Genomic DNA, 14,913 nt, shown 5'->3' on the forward strand with positions numbered 1-14,913 from the left:
CGGGAAGGGTTGGCCTAGGGCGCCCCCCAGCATGCTCTCCAGTGGACCGGAAGTGCTTCTGGTCCACCTCCAACTCTGCTGCCAAGTGCACAGGGGAGCCCCCAGCACTCCTGTGGGATACTCCATGCACCCCAGCATTCATGAGCCACCTGCTACCTAGAGATATGTAGACATTTAAAGCTGTGTCTATGTCCAAATCTTTCCAAATTGATACGGAGGGTTCCAATTTGATTTGGAGAGATGAAAGGGTCCTCCGATTTGATTTGGAAATTTGGCCACCAGACTGGACTGAATCAAATCGGGGACCAAAGCTTAGCACGGCCCTCCAAGGGAATACCATCATTTTTAAATCACATTATTCAGCAAATGTGGGACAACGCAATCTACTTTAGCTTTTCCCTTACTAGACCCCAATAGTTGGTTAATAGTTCCAGGAAAACAAACAAACAAACAAACAAAACAAACAAACAAACAAACAAAAAAAAAACTTACAGCTGCCTAGGACATGGCTATATAACCTTTTGATTTAGAGCCTTCAGTTGCACCAAAGCACAAGAACTGGAACAAGAGATGCCATGTGCCAGAGAGAAACTGAAATTACTGACTTGCAAGCAGGAGGGTAAATTACAATATCCTGTTCTTCCTACATGCAAGTCTGTTTGCATACACAGGGAACTTAAATTCAATCGGAGCTTGTATCAGCTCTGCAGATAACAGGGGATTTTTTTCCTCTTAGGGCAAGGAGAAGATTTTCACATATACTTTTATAGCATTACCCCAATTCTGCTGCTCTTTAAGTTGGCCAGTCAGAATAAAACATAACATAAATGTTGGGGTAATCATAAATATAGCATGGGTTATTGACAGACCCCCACCTACACTGTCAGTCTTAAAAGGATGGGTAGGTGAGTTGGGACACCCACAAAGAAGCATTTAGATAAAGAAAAGAGAAATTTTCAGGAAGATAAATTGAATTTAAATGATACAACTAGGTCACCAGCATCTCTAAGCTGACCTTTATACCCTCTTCTGCTTCATCTATATCAAACATCTTTTTGGTTTTTTTCTTCTTCTTCTTTTGATTGAAGAAATTTAAGTCATCCAGGTCATCTGATGCATCTAAAAAAACCAAAATGTTGGGAAAAGCCTGGTTATTAGCAATTGTATATCCAAGGTATCTGGGTCAAATGTGAATTCTCCTAAACATTCCTGAAAAAGGGACAAGTAGTATCTAGGAAAATTTTGTCATGTTAAAGTGTTCAGTTATTCTCACATATTACAGCCACAGTGTAACCTGGCTGGCAGTTTGTGTACCTTATACATATTTTCCTTTTTTATTATTATTATTTTTGAAGGTTTTCATCTTTCTTGTTGCTATATTAGAGACGCATACAAGGGGAAGCAGAAACAAAAAGAAAAGACAAGGCAGGCTGTATAAGCAGTAAAGAAACGTGCCTATTAAAACAATCAAACCACCAATTTAACTGGAAGTGATTTCTTGCAAAATGTTGCATAGTACCACAAACTGATGGGAGACAGGAGAACAAGAAAAATTGGCTTGCATTACTTTGGGGGTGTTATTCATGCTATATTTATCTCTAAATCTAATATTTTAACTCTCTTCAACTGTTCAGTGACTGAACTAAGAAGGCAAAAAAACTAAAAAAAAAAAAAAGCATTTATCATCACAGTTTGCTAACAATTTTAACTTATTTTTTAGTTCACCTCATCTCGTTCATGCAAAGGGTTTCAGTTTTGATTTGAAATTGACATCTTAATTTAAGATACTGCTCTGTTTTCAGCAGACAAGCTCAAGAGAAAGAAATGGTACCAAAAATATAATTTTGTTGCATTAGTACCTAGAAGCTCCAGTCAAAATAAAGATCCCACTCTGGTATGTTGTATTTTCACGCACAAATATCATCCTTGCCCTGAAAACATACAGCTGACAGGGATGCTATAAAAGTATTATCTGAAGGACTTTACTGCACCTTTCTTCCTGCTGTCTTCTTCATCTGCTTCTACATCTTTGTCCTCTGCTGGCTCTGGTTCCACTTCTTTTGTTTCAGACAACTGGGTCTCTTCTGCTTGAGTGTCTCCTCCTTCTTCATCCAGCATAAAGGGCTTCTTCTTTTTCTTCTTCTTCTTGCTCATAGTGGGATCGAAAATCATCTGTAAACAGTCATATGTTCATCAATTATGTTATTTTTTATCTGTCATTTAATATCCAACTATTTGAACACTAGAAGGTTTCAACTTCAGTCCTATTTTTTCCAAGACTATAATGTACAATCCTGTTTTAAACTAGGTATGTTACTTGACAATGTGCTTTCAGGTGCTTGTCTAGAAACACCACAAACCTTTGTCCAACATCTCTAAAGTCACTATAAACTCTAACATACAAGGCTTTTGGGCTTCGTCTCTCTTAGCGGAAGTTTTCCCAACTTTCCTGACATCATACTATCTGTTCAGCTAACAGGTGGTAGAACTGCAAGCCTTAGTACACACTTTCTGTCAGTTACCTGAACATTTTCAGTAGACCTGTAAGCAGGGATCCTGTTTTTTTGTTGTTGTTTTGTTTTTTGTTTTTTTTAAATCACAGAAAAACCACAAATTCTTTGATAAAAACCCCAAAATCCATGGTTAAAATTAAATGCCCCCTGCAGCCCTACTGGTGTCCCTCACTCCCCACCCCCAGCCCTGCTGGTGCTCCTTGTCCCCCACCCACAGCCCCCCCTATACCCCAGCCCTGTCAAAGGGGACCCCAGCTACCAGGGCCATGGGACCAGGGACCCAGGTCTGCAGCCTCCTGCTCCCAACAGAAGGCACCGGCTGCTGCAGCAGGAGCACAAGCCAGTCCCCCCACACTGCTGCTGCCTACTGCAGGCTTGGGCGGGGCCAGCTCCCAGCAGCAGCATGCACTCCCGGGGAGCAGGGGGGACCCGTGCCCGTCCCCCAGATCTGCAGGGGCAGGGTGGGTGGACGCTGCGGGCTCATGCTCCCCACCCTGCCGCCCTCCCTCAGGCCCTCTGGAGAGCAGTGTGCACAACCCGGTACAGCAGCACACGGGGGGAAGAGGAAGAAGGACATGCACGAAAGCTGGCTGTTGCTGCAAGCTCCGCACTGCCCTGGCCAGGATTCCCCTGCAGGCAGGGGCAGCAGCGAGGGACGCAACCCTGCACTGCCACTGTGCATACACAGGAAGCATGGCCGGGGCAGTGTGCAGCTTGCAGCAGCAGGCAGCTTTCTTGTGCAGCCCTGCCATGCCAGTCACACACACCGCACTCTGGAGGGCCAAGGGAGGGTTGATTTGCAGGCTCCCTACTCCCAGCCAAAGTACCCAGCCAGCTACACCCCACCCCCAAGCCACAGAGTGTCCAAGCTGGCTGGGAGCTGAGGGAGTAGGGGAGGGAGGTTCCAAGCTCACCACTCCTAGCCAGCAGCAAACCTCCCCACCCCTCTCAGCCTCCAGCCATCTTCTCCCCACCCAGCCCTGCCCCACAACCCCTAATGCCCATTTATCTCCAGCAAGAAGAATGAGCCTGAAGCAGCCTTTGGCAAGCGCAAGGGTGGGCCCTCCCCTCCCCTCCCCCTTCCTGCAGGGCTGGGGATTTCCCACCCCTGCTGCCATTTTGAAATGCTGGGATGATTAATACACGAAACACTGCAGCAGCTCGATTAGAGTCTGCTCTAAGCATGCATAAACATACCCACAGTTCCTAACCTAATTCACATTGCCATTCTGATATGCTAGTGGGTCTTTTTTGGATCATTTCAGATATAAGGTATAGAAATGAGTTTGGGTTCATGTAATAACTCTCTGCTACTTGGTGACAACCATTCTCAACCTCCATTGTATGGTTCTAAAACAAGTTCTGATGTTTAACTACATAGGCACATTGCAAAGCCACTGAAGTGAGAGACTTTTTATGGTTGTTACTTGGCACATAAGCAACACAGAAATGCAAGCTCACACACTTCCAGCACATAGCACAGAAAATGGAAGTTCTCAGTTTAAATGTTTAAGTGACTAACGAATCCTACGCTTCAATGGCTTTAACAAGAAGCTTGCAGAGTCCAAATTTTTGTCAGCTGGAGGTCTATAATATCATGCTAGTTAACAGATACTTGTATAAAACATGCTCTCTCAAGGTAGACAGTAATACAAGTAGAACTTTGAAAGTTACATCACTTTACTTCTGACTATTTTAACCAATATTACTTGCCAAGAGAAGACCACAATATGTTACCCATACAAACTTAGTTCTAGATTTGCCTGCAAATGAATGTGATGCTAGTTTCAGGATTACCAATTACAACTAGATTCACTGAAGAAGTGTAAGAACCCAGAGGAGTTGAGCTTAGTTTCTTCTCATGTATTTAAAAAAACAAATATAAAAGATAAGATTTAGGACAGGCTGTAATTAATGATTTAAAAAAAAAAAAAAAAAGTCACAGCAAAAAAAATACTACCATTCATTTCGAGGAAAAACACACATTACATCTTAACAAAACGATCAGCAAAGTTTCAAAAAAAGTAACAGTAGATTTAGATGAAGATACAAAGAGACACTTTGGCCCTTGGAGACAATATTAATACTTAACACTATCAAGTCTGCACACTGAAACAAAGTGTTAAACAAATTGGCCTTGTACTCTGCACGCCCCTGAAAGCCGCAACCTCTAACACTGTGTGATGCCATTAGATCAGGATATCCTCTAGTCCACAGGCCAGAACCAGCATATGGGGCATGGCATCCGACTCACGAGGCTCCCCACAGGTCCAAAAATTTGCAGCTGAGGAGCAGCATTTAGCAGTAATTGCCACACTGCTGCTGCCAAATTTCCAGACACACAAGAACCCGTGGGCTGGATATCATGGCCCTACCCTACCCTGATGCACAGGGTTACTCCACTGATGAATGTAGGTCAGGGGTGGGCAAGATGCAGCCCACCAGGCCATTCTATCTGGCCTGCACGACCCCTAAAAAGCTTAGAAAAGTAACAGCTCTCTGTCTCTGGCTGCCTGTCATGAGGCCCTTGATGGCTTGCCAAAACTCAGTAAGCAGCCCCCCACCTGAAATAATTGCCTTTCCCTGATGTAGGTACACAGAATTGGGCCAGAGTGCAGAACAACCCCATGCGCCAACTGCGTGCAGGATCCAGCCTGTGGACTAACCCCAGGCCACTCACGTAACCTGTGTGGTCATAAGTTTGAGCACCAGTGCACTAGATGGTTGTGCCCTACTTAGGATGCAAGCTATGAACAGTGTGTTTAGGATGTGCTAAGAACACTTACAAAGCTGAATATGAAGCTCTACAAACAATCCAGGTGCAAATTATTTGTTCCGTGAGAATTCCAGCATGTCATTTGAAAGAACTTGGGGTTTTTTCCCCACTTCCTTCCATTATGTGCTGTTGTTGAAACCTGATTTTACCCAAACTAATTAGCTGGTTACATACCAATAAAAATAGACAGCTGTTCATGTTCTGCAACAAATTTCAAAACTGATCTCGTCACCAGATGGTACTGGCCAGTATAGACAGGATATAAAAAAAATATTAAGTGGCTATTAAAAACAGCTTAATAGTTGCCTGTATATGTGTTAGCTAAACACATTTAAAAGTGAATGTTTAAGCAGCATCAGAACAGATTATAACCCTTTGTAAATGGAACCTTCAGAGAACCAGCCACATCCCTACAAAAAGACTACATAGAGCATGGCACTTCAGTATTTTTTAAAAATAATTTTCTTTTTTCCATGCACTTTGTATGCAAGTTCAGCTCTTTGTATGTACCATTCTTCGCCCTGGCTGTCAGCATTATACAGAATATGTACAAATCAACTTCCCAGCAAAGTAAAGCACTCACCATTCTACTGAAAGTTTTACAGTAACTCAGTAAAAATAACTCCAACTCAGGTTTTCATCAAGACAGCGCCAAGAAAACTTGCCATTCAAACAAATTTTTCTCAATGACATATCCCATGAATTCCTCAAATAGCACCAATTGGAATTTTGGCAAAAGTTTGTCATTGGAACTGCCAAATCATTCAAAATAAAGTTCCCTGGAAATTTTCCAGTTTCACTGGGAGAGGTTTCCCAGATCTAAAGAGAATTTCTGGCTTAAAAAAAAAAAAGAGAGTGAGATGTACAATACCCCCCCACCACTGTTTGCCCAAATATAGCCTCATGGTTATGGCACTGGGAAAACCCTTGTCTGAAATCAGCAGAACAGAAACTCAGTAACCAGCATCTCCCACATCTCCAGTGCATGTCCCAAAAAGCAGGCTCTAGCTATTCTACCACATGCCTTAATCAAGAAAGAACTCTAAAAGGACAGTTTTATACTAATAAAAAAAAAAAAAAAAAAGCAGTTTAAGTATCAAACCTTCTGAGGACAGAAGGGGCAAAAAACCCACATTTCCCACCTAGCTCTCCATTTGCCAACCTCAAATTGCAGCATGAAAACCAGCTCAATTTATCCTGTTCCCATTTTGCTACACAGGCAGCAAAAAGGGTGTAGAAACTGTTTGCGTTTGCTAAACTGGAGATTGCTCCAGTGCAGGAGCACTCAAGCTGGTACAGTTGGTTCCTACATCACCTCTTCGACTCCTTGTGTAGGTGGAAAGACAAATTGAAGGCAAGTGTGCAACAAATGAACCATTCCTCGATGTCACCAACAGGGAACTAGTTCACAACTGTTACGCATCAGAAATGCCCCCCAAAATAGTGCCATAGAGTTCCAGGTATTGAAGTGCCATGGCTCTGAGACTAGAGGGTAGGAGTGACCACCCAGTCCAGCATGTCTTGCAGTGGGCAAAAAGGTACGTGTGTGGGGGGGAGGGGGGCAGGCCTGTGAGGTTCCTTGCAACCATGCATTGGCAGTCTAAGGGCAAGTGCCCTACGGCTGGGGACATCTTCACTTTTTTTCTCTCTCCTCTCCTAAACATGAATTCAACAAACTCAGTCTGCCACTGGCCAAAGTCTCAGTGCATCTGCCTGACTTGGAGTGGCCTGGAGAGAAGGGAATATTTGGCTCCCAAGCAAACTGGAAGGTGGGGGGGTGATGAGGGGCTGTGGTTAAGTAGGGAGGGAGGACAATGAGTTGGTAGAAAGGCAGCTTTATTGAACGGTGTATGGGAGGTCACTGATAAAAACTGCCAAAGCAGTTAGTTGTAGCAGCATACGCACATGTGTTGCACAGAGTGGGGAGGGGGATGCTGGGAAACAGTGCAGTACAGAATACCTGAAGGACCTACCAGATCAGCATCACAGCTGGCATCCACACATAAAAATAAACCAGCACACTGTGAACTGGTTTAAAAGCATACTCCCATTTTCCAGGTACACCTCTGAACCATTCCAGGCATCTTTAAACAGGTTTAATGGTCTTGCATGTCTGTCTGTCTGTGTTTCAGGTTTAAACTGGGTCAAGCGTTATGCGCATCCACACCCTTATACGCAGGGATCCAGGTTTTCCGTTTCCCACTGAAAACCAGAGTAAACCACAGATTTTTTTTTTTTTTTTACACCAGAGGCAAATGAGGACTTTTCATTTTACCAGAGGAACCCGTGGATTTTGCCATTTTGCAATAAACTCCTTGCAGGCTGGCAGAGTTCCAGCCTGCAGGGAAGCTGGGAGGGAACAGGAAGAAGGCAGAAAGACAGGGTGCCATGTGCAGAGACATGCATGTTGCCCCATGCAGCCTCCAGAGTAGCTCCAGCATGTAAATGTAGGGGCAGCGAGGGACTGAGGACTCTGTAGGAAGGGAGCTGGGCAGGGCAGGGGCTGCTGCCCAGCCAGGTGGGGCTTGGAGCCCAGGGCCACAAGTGGCTCATCCAGGGGAGGGGGAGGCCCAGCTCCCCTCTGCCACATGCACACCCAGAAGGGACCCCCCCCCAGATTTGTACCTGGGCAGGTGCAAGCTGTGGGCTCAAACTTCTGCCCTGCTTCCCCCTCCTGGGGCCTCCCCACCCCAGCCACACAGGGATTCCTCACTGCTGTGAGCTGCCCTGATGACATGCCTCCAGCACCTGTCGCTGCTTTGAAGAGTGCAGTCCTGTGCTGCTGCCCTCACTGCACCACCACGCACAGGAGGCATATCACCAGGGCAGCAGGGGAGGGCAACCAGCAGCATCGAGGTTTTGTGTGTGGCTCCTCCATTCCCTGCCGCACTGGGTCACAGGGAGGAAGGATAGAGCAGCAGCCATCCTGCTCCCCTCTCCTGCAACCTGGTATGGCGGGGAGCAGAGGAGTTGCACAGAAAGCCTCCTTGCCACTGCTCACCCCCCTGCTGCCCCAGCAATGCACCTCCTGCATGCAGGGCTGCAGTGAGGGCAGCAACAGGCACTGGAAGCACATCACTACGGCGGGGGGGGGTGCAGCCTGCAGCAGCAAGGAATCCCCAGTGTCCCCAGCCATGCCAGGTTGTGCCCACTGGGCTGAGGTGGCCTCCGGTAAGGGAAGCACAGTGGGAGCTCAAGTAAGCAACCCGCACCTGTCCTGGCACAAATCTGTGGGGCACAGGTCCGCCCCCACCTCCCAGGAGTATGCAAGGCAGCGGGGAACTGGCCCTCCTCCTCCCCCGGATGAGCCACCCAGAGCCTGCTTCCCACTGGGGCCCTGCAGCAGCACACTGTGGCACCAAGTCCCACCCAGCTGGGCAGCAACCTCAACCTACATCTGTCCTGGGTACAGATCTGAGGGAGCGCAAGTCTACCCTGTCCTCTGAGATTACACCCAGCAGTGGGGAGCCACCCCACCTGAGTCCGCAGCAGGGGCAGGGGGAAGGAGAGCAGAAGCAAGGGCCTGCAGACCTGGGTCCATAGCCCTGGCAACTGGGGGCCCCATCCAGCAGGGCTGAGAGACCAGGGGTAGGGGGGAATAAAGGGTACCAGCAAGGCTGTGGGTGGGGAGCGAGAGGCATCAGCAGGGCTGGGAGGGCCGTGGGTGCCTTTAATTATAATCATGTATTAGGGTTTGGTTTTTGTTTTTTTTTTTTTTTTTTAGGAGAGAATGTGATTTTTTTTTAAATCAGGGAAAACCAGGATCCCGACTTATACTTCAACCTCCCCAGCTGAAGTACAGTTGATGTAATGTTTGTTCAGGAGACATGTAATGTTCTGACATCCTTCAGAAATACCTTTAAGAGACACAGGCTTGTTAACACAATTAAGGAAAAACATTATTGAGCACAACAGTTTACGGAATCCTCCACACCTCTATGAAGTGTTAGTACAGCTGGACTGGCATTTTAGCCACAACAGTCCAAGAGATGTAGGAGGCAGAGGGGTTCTCTCAGCAAGTTCTTTTATAGAACCAACGGTATAGTCAAGAGAGAAGTTGGACAAGCTTTTGGATACAAGGCATCTTTCTTCACTTTGACCTGCAGAAGAGCACTTTGCGATTCAAAGCTTGTCTGACATTTCTCCCAGCTAGACAGTTGGTCCAATAAGAGAGCTCACCAAAAAAAAATCCTTACTTCTTAAGCAGTGCTACTCTGACAGTGTCTTTCAAAGTCAGGTGCTCAATCTTAATAGTATCTTGTTACAGTAGCAAACTTTATATACTGGTGATGAATTACAGCTATATCTACCAGTGGTACTATGGTGGAAGATGCAGGATACACGTGACATTTTTAATCAGTGCAGCATCTAATATTATTTTAACTACATGGAGACTAAGATATTTAAACAGTGATAGAAAAAAAAGAGTTGATTTTTTTTTTTAAAAAAAGAAGAGTTCTCAGTTGTTTTCTGTGTAGACAAGACCTAAGCTTGTTTTCCTGTATTGTTTTCAGTGTTCTGTTTATACCATGGTGCAAAGAGAAACATTTATAGAAAAGGGACCAATTGTTCCAAAAAGCTTCCATTTCCTCCCTCCTCCCCTCAAGTGTTTTGCTTTTTTTTTTTTTAAAATACATTCAAATGGTGGTAGTGCCCAGGATGATAAGTCTGAGGGGTGGGGGGTCACAGGCAGTATCTCAGAGATTACAGACTAAAACCATATACATTATTTGTTCATTATGCTGTATGCACCACTTTCTCTTATTTTCTACCCCATTTCTTCTCCCCCAAATCCCATTACTATACTAATCTATCTGCCTCATCCCACATACACACTCCCCATTTCACACATACAAGGGAAATGAAATCACGTTATCAAAAGTAACACCCCATGTCTGAAAATAAGGCTGCTGCCAAACAGCTTTAAAAGCAGCAAAGGCTGTGACTTCTAATAAATAAGACCACAAAGACCCTACCTACACCCAACCCTCAGAGAGCTCTTTTGAGCAGGCAACCACCCCTTCTGCAGCTCCTTATTCCCGAAAAAGTGGAGTAAGGCTTCTCTGGTACCCCATTTCCACCAATATAGTGGTAATTTTACTGAAAAAAGTGCCTGCTACCCAGCTTCTACCTTAGGCTTTATTCTGAGTTCCCCTCCCCTGAGCACGGCTCCAGCAGTGGCCTCCTCCAGGCTCGTGAATTTCCCTGCTCTATGCAGCATTAGCATAAGCAGCCATGTTTCCAGTTGGGAGTTTTGACTTTACTGCCTAAGTCGGGTGGTACAGGAGAGGTACAAGGCCACCCAGCGGCAGACTAGGACCAACTGCACAGCTGCCAAGGCTCTTGTGGCAACCAGTGACCATCCCAAGCAGCTCGTCCCGTCACAATCTGACACAGACCGCAGCTCTACGCGCTCGGTGTGGATGAACACAGCGGGAGGCCGAGCAGGCCGGCAGGTCTCACGCTGCTGCGCCGAGCTGATCCGCGACCCGGGCTCCCGCGCCCAGGCAGGCGCGCGCGCGTCCCCGCACGAGGTCCCTTCCCCTCCCCATAGGCCGGCGGGGCCGAGGCGGCAGCAGCGGGTCGCCCCACGCGGAGGCGAGGCGCCGCGGACCCTCTCGAGGCAGCCGAGGAAGCGGCGGCCGAGGCACAGCCCGACGCATCGGCGGGGCCAGCGCCCACCCAAAGGCCCCGCGCCCAGCCCCGGGGCCTCCCGGTGGCGGCCGCCCCCCGCCCCGCTGCCGCAGTGGCAAAGGCCGCGGGGCTCCACTCCGGCCTGTGGAGGGCCCGGGCAGCCCCACCGTGCCGCGGCAGCACCCAGCCTCCCCAGTCCGAGGCGGCCCCACGGCGAGTCCGGCTGCAGGCCTCGGCCGCGCCTCCCCACATGGCGGCGGCGGCCCCGGCCCCGCTCCTGCCTCGCCACAGGCCTCAGGCCCGGCGCGGACCCCACCCTCACCTCGTCTCCCGACATGGCCGCGGCCCCGGGCTCGGGATGGAGGGCGACTCGGGTCAGGCTGCGCCGGTCACCGCTCTGCCGCCCGCGAACCGGCACTAGTCTCCCGCGAAGCCGCCGCGTTCGGCTCTTGCATCAGCGCCGAACGCCCCGCCCAGCTGTGCGCAGCCGCGGCTTGTGCCCAGCTTTCCCCGCGAGGGCTCTCGGGAGTTGTAGTTCGTTGGGACTGCGCACGCGCCCCGAGGGGGAGGAGGAGGAGCTTGGTGCTGGGGGCGGTGCTGGAGGTTCGTCATAGCGCTTGGTCCGCGGGCGGGGTCTGGGGAACCAGCGTACCTTGATGCTGCGGGTCGGCTGTGCTTGCGCCTCGCCCCTGCGGTGCCGAGGGTGGATTCGGCGTGCACAGCGCCCTCGCAGCCCCGTTCCTCCCCCCTCGTCCGGCTCTAGCTCGCTCTCCGCCGCGCGGGCGCTCAGGATCCCGGTCCCTCCTCTCCGCTGGTCCCGCGGCGGCACCGTTCAAACGAGGCTCTGCTGCCGGAGCCTGCCTCGCTCTCGTCTCTTCAACTCCGCAGCCTGCACCCCGGATCCAGCGCTGGCTAAAAACTTTAACTCAGGTGTAGTAGCCTTCTGTGGGGGTAGAGAGCGCCCTAGGCCAGTGGGGCAGCTCCTGCACATGTCCAAGAAGCCTCGGTTTTGCTTCATAAATCGGCAGGCGGCCTGTACATGAAACTGTGTGTTCAACTGTAACGGCCTCTGCACCAATGGCCCAGCAGCTTTTGCTTGTTTTTCCTTATTTTGTTACATTTAAAAATAATATTTAATATGACTTGTTTAACATCATATATTTGTTGTGTAATATATTATTTAATATGATATTGTATACAATATTATCCTATATGTTACATAATATTTACAGGTGCTCAGACACATCAGTCCCATATTGGATCAGCACTGATACTGATATAGGGAAAATAGGCAGTATTGGAAATAGGCTTTTTTTTGCCTGACGTGGCTGATAATGTGGCAAATAAATGCCCCGTGCGTGCGCACAGCCGCAGCGCAGAAGCACGCAGGCAACCAGGAGCACAGCCCAGTGCCTGGGATAGCAGCATTGGCTGGTAAGTCTATTGTGGGGGGAAGGAAAGCAGGTGGGGTGGGGCAGACAGAGACCTTCGTGGTGATGGGGGGAGTGGGGCAGGGGCAGGCACTGCTCAGCTGGGCTGGAGTGGACACAGGCCACAAGCAGCTCATCAGGGGGTGGGGGCAGCTTCTGCCTCTGTGTGCACCTTAGGAAGCATGGGGGGCACCCCCAGATCTGCGTGTGGGGCAAGCTGTCACTGGACTGGGGCCAGGGGCTGTGCTAGGCTCTTTCCGGTGTGTGTGTTGGGCTGGGGCAGCGCCAGTCTCTTCCTGGTGCCAGGGGCTGGGCTGTGGGCAGGGCACACGGTGGAGACACTGGGAGGGGAGCTACATTCAATTTTAGGGTGGCTGCAGCTGCCGCCAGAGCCCCCCATCCCAGTGCTGCTGCCCACCCTGAGCACAGCCCACCCCAGCCACCCACCAGGAAGAGCCCAGCACAGCCCGCCCTCCCCCCACGCACAGATCTGGGGTACCCATCTCCCCCCACATGCCCTCCCAGGTTGTGCACAGGGTGGGAGCCACGGCCCCTGGTCAAGCCCCTCGTGGCTGTCCTCTGCCCTGCCTCAGCTGAACAGCGCCTGCCCCAACCCCACTCCCTCCCTCACTGTGTGGTCCTCCATCTGCCCCCACTACACCCTGTCCCTCCCCCCACCCTTCCCCCACAACGTATTTAACAGCCTGACACTGATCTCCAAGCTGCCCAGCTGAATATCAGAATCAGATCAGTATCAGCCAATATGGCTCCTTAAAAATCAGCCATCGGTAATTGGCTCCAAAAATCTGTATTGGTGCACCCTTAATAATATTAGTATTTAGTATTAATATTTAATCTAGCAAAGTAGTACCCATTCCAATAATTATTTCATCTTAAACTGAATAACACCACAATAGCCCCTGCCATATACAGCTTCTGATTTCTCTTTAACTGGAGAAACATGTGTAGTGTCATATGGGATGATGTACCACACTACCTGCACCCTGCTCTTCAGAATCCTAGATCTACCCTTGCTGATACTTAAAATCACTGGGAACATTTCCAGGCTATAAAGAATAAGGTGATTGGGTTGATGCTACGTAGCAACAGAAAATGACATGTTTTAACAGTTTTCATGGTTCCCTGGCCTCTGCATGTCATTTTTCTCCCATGCATATTTTTATCTTCTGCACAGGCCCCTGTGTTTGCAAAACCTGGCTCTGCATCCCTCTGTCTCCACTGGAACAGGACCAAAGAAAGTTTTAAAGTGTTTTAATACTTGGTGTTACAGGATTGTCCAGCCAAATATTTTTAAATGGGGATAGAGGAAGAAGGGAGAATCTAATGGTAGCTATAAGTTGCCAGAAAGCTATCTCTTTTCCTGAAGAACAGCAACTCAAATGTGCATACTGTGCATATGCCTATTCCTCAGTATTTAACGTTCCTGGAAAAAGCTGAGGTAAGCTTGCTGCTTATGAAAGCTGTTACTACACATCTCTGATACTGTTAGTCTATAAGGTGCAGATCCATCCTACCTTGTACTTAATTTCAAAGTAACACAGCTAACTATCTCTCCCTGGGAAAGTGCCATGCTTCTGTCAGTTTTGCAGTTTTCTGAATTGTGACAGGTGAGGAAAAGAAGGGAATATATTGCAATATAGAAAGATGACAGGGCTGAGCAAGAGTGCCAAAGAGCTGACTCATTAAGTGAGAGACATTAATAATCTCTCTTGGCCCATAATTAAAGAGGAATTCCCCTCCATCTTTATAAAAATGAGTTTGCTTCTCCTATGTAGACAATGAATGTACTGTGCTTGAGCATCTAAAAATTCATAAATAATTTGCACTGGCAAACAGACTCCTAAAATGTGACAGATGTGACTACTACCAGTACTGGAAGGTCTTAAGTGTACATTTTGGGGGCATTTTGTAGTTTTTACATCAGTAATGACTCAAATAGTGACTGTTATCTTGGGACTTTGATGGAAAAATAATGGGATTGGGTCACTGTTCTAAATCTGTCCTGAGAAAGTAGCAGCCAAGAATTAATACCAGCCAATCAGCATCCTGTAGGATTCAAAACCTGATTTTGCAGCTTGGTCAAGCTTTCTTGGTCCTGGATGCATGTACATGAGATGTTTACTGCGGAGTTGCCGAACTAGCTCCACAGTTAAGCATCACTGGTCTATATATGTGGAACTATTAAGCCAGAGTAAACTAATTAACTCTGCCATAGGTTAGTACTGCCACGTACATGAAACACACGTAGATGCTGACGGGGCTGGCTAGGGCACAGGAGTGCTTCAGTGTGGGGGCTACCTGCTGTCTAGCCCCCACACTGAAGTACCCTTGTGCCTAGTCAGTCTGTCCATAGTATGTTGAGCTGGGTCCAAGCAACCCTAGGCTGGCAGGCTGACCTCTCGGGTCAGTTTAATGTGCCGCTGTCCCAGGCGTCTGTGTAAACCTGGCGCCTGGGTGCAACAAACTTCATTGCGAACTGTTCCAAAGTTTGTGTTGCATTAATATTCACATGTAGACATCCTCTCTGTTTCTGATATAT

The 14,913-nt window shown here is 48.3% G+C and overlaps 1 protein-coding gene across 1 annotated transcript in view; it reads right to left on the reverse strand.

Moving 5' to 3' along the window:
- Positions 1–11,431, reverse strand: part of EIF2S2 (eukaryotic translation initiation factor 2 subunit beta) — a 21,259-nt gene extending 9,828 nt beyond the window's left edge. Inside the window, exons 1-3 of the mRNA XM_019539724.1 lie at positions 11,246–11,431; positions 1,992–2,172; positions 1,016–1,119 (exon numbers count right to left, since the gene is read on the reverse strand). Of these exons, the coding sequence (XP_019395269.1) occupies positions 1,016–1,119; positions 1,992–2,172; positions 11,246–11,260 (300 nt within the window). The 5' untranslated portion in view covers positions 11,261–11,431. The remainder of the gene's footprint in view (positions 1–1,015; positions 1,120–1,991; positions 2,173–11,245) is intronic.
- Positions 11,432–14,913: the final 3,482 nt, after the last annotated feature.

The sequence above is a fragment of the Crocodylus porosus genome, unplaced genomic scaffold (genome assembly GCF_001723895.1).
Source record: "Crocodylus porosus isolate Cpor-Errol unplaced genomic scaffold, CroPor_comp1, whole genome shotgun sequence".
NCBI classification, from domain to species: Eukaryota; Metazoa; Chordata; order Crocodylia; family Crocodylidae; genus Crocodylus; species Crocodylus porosus.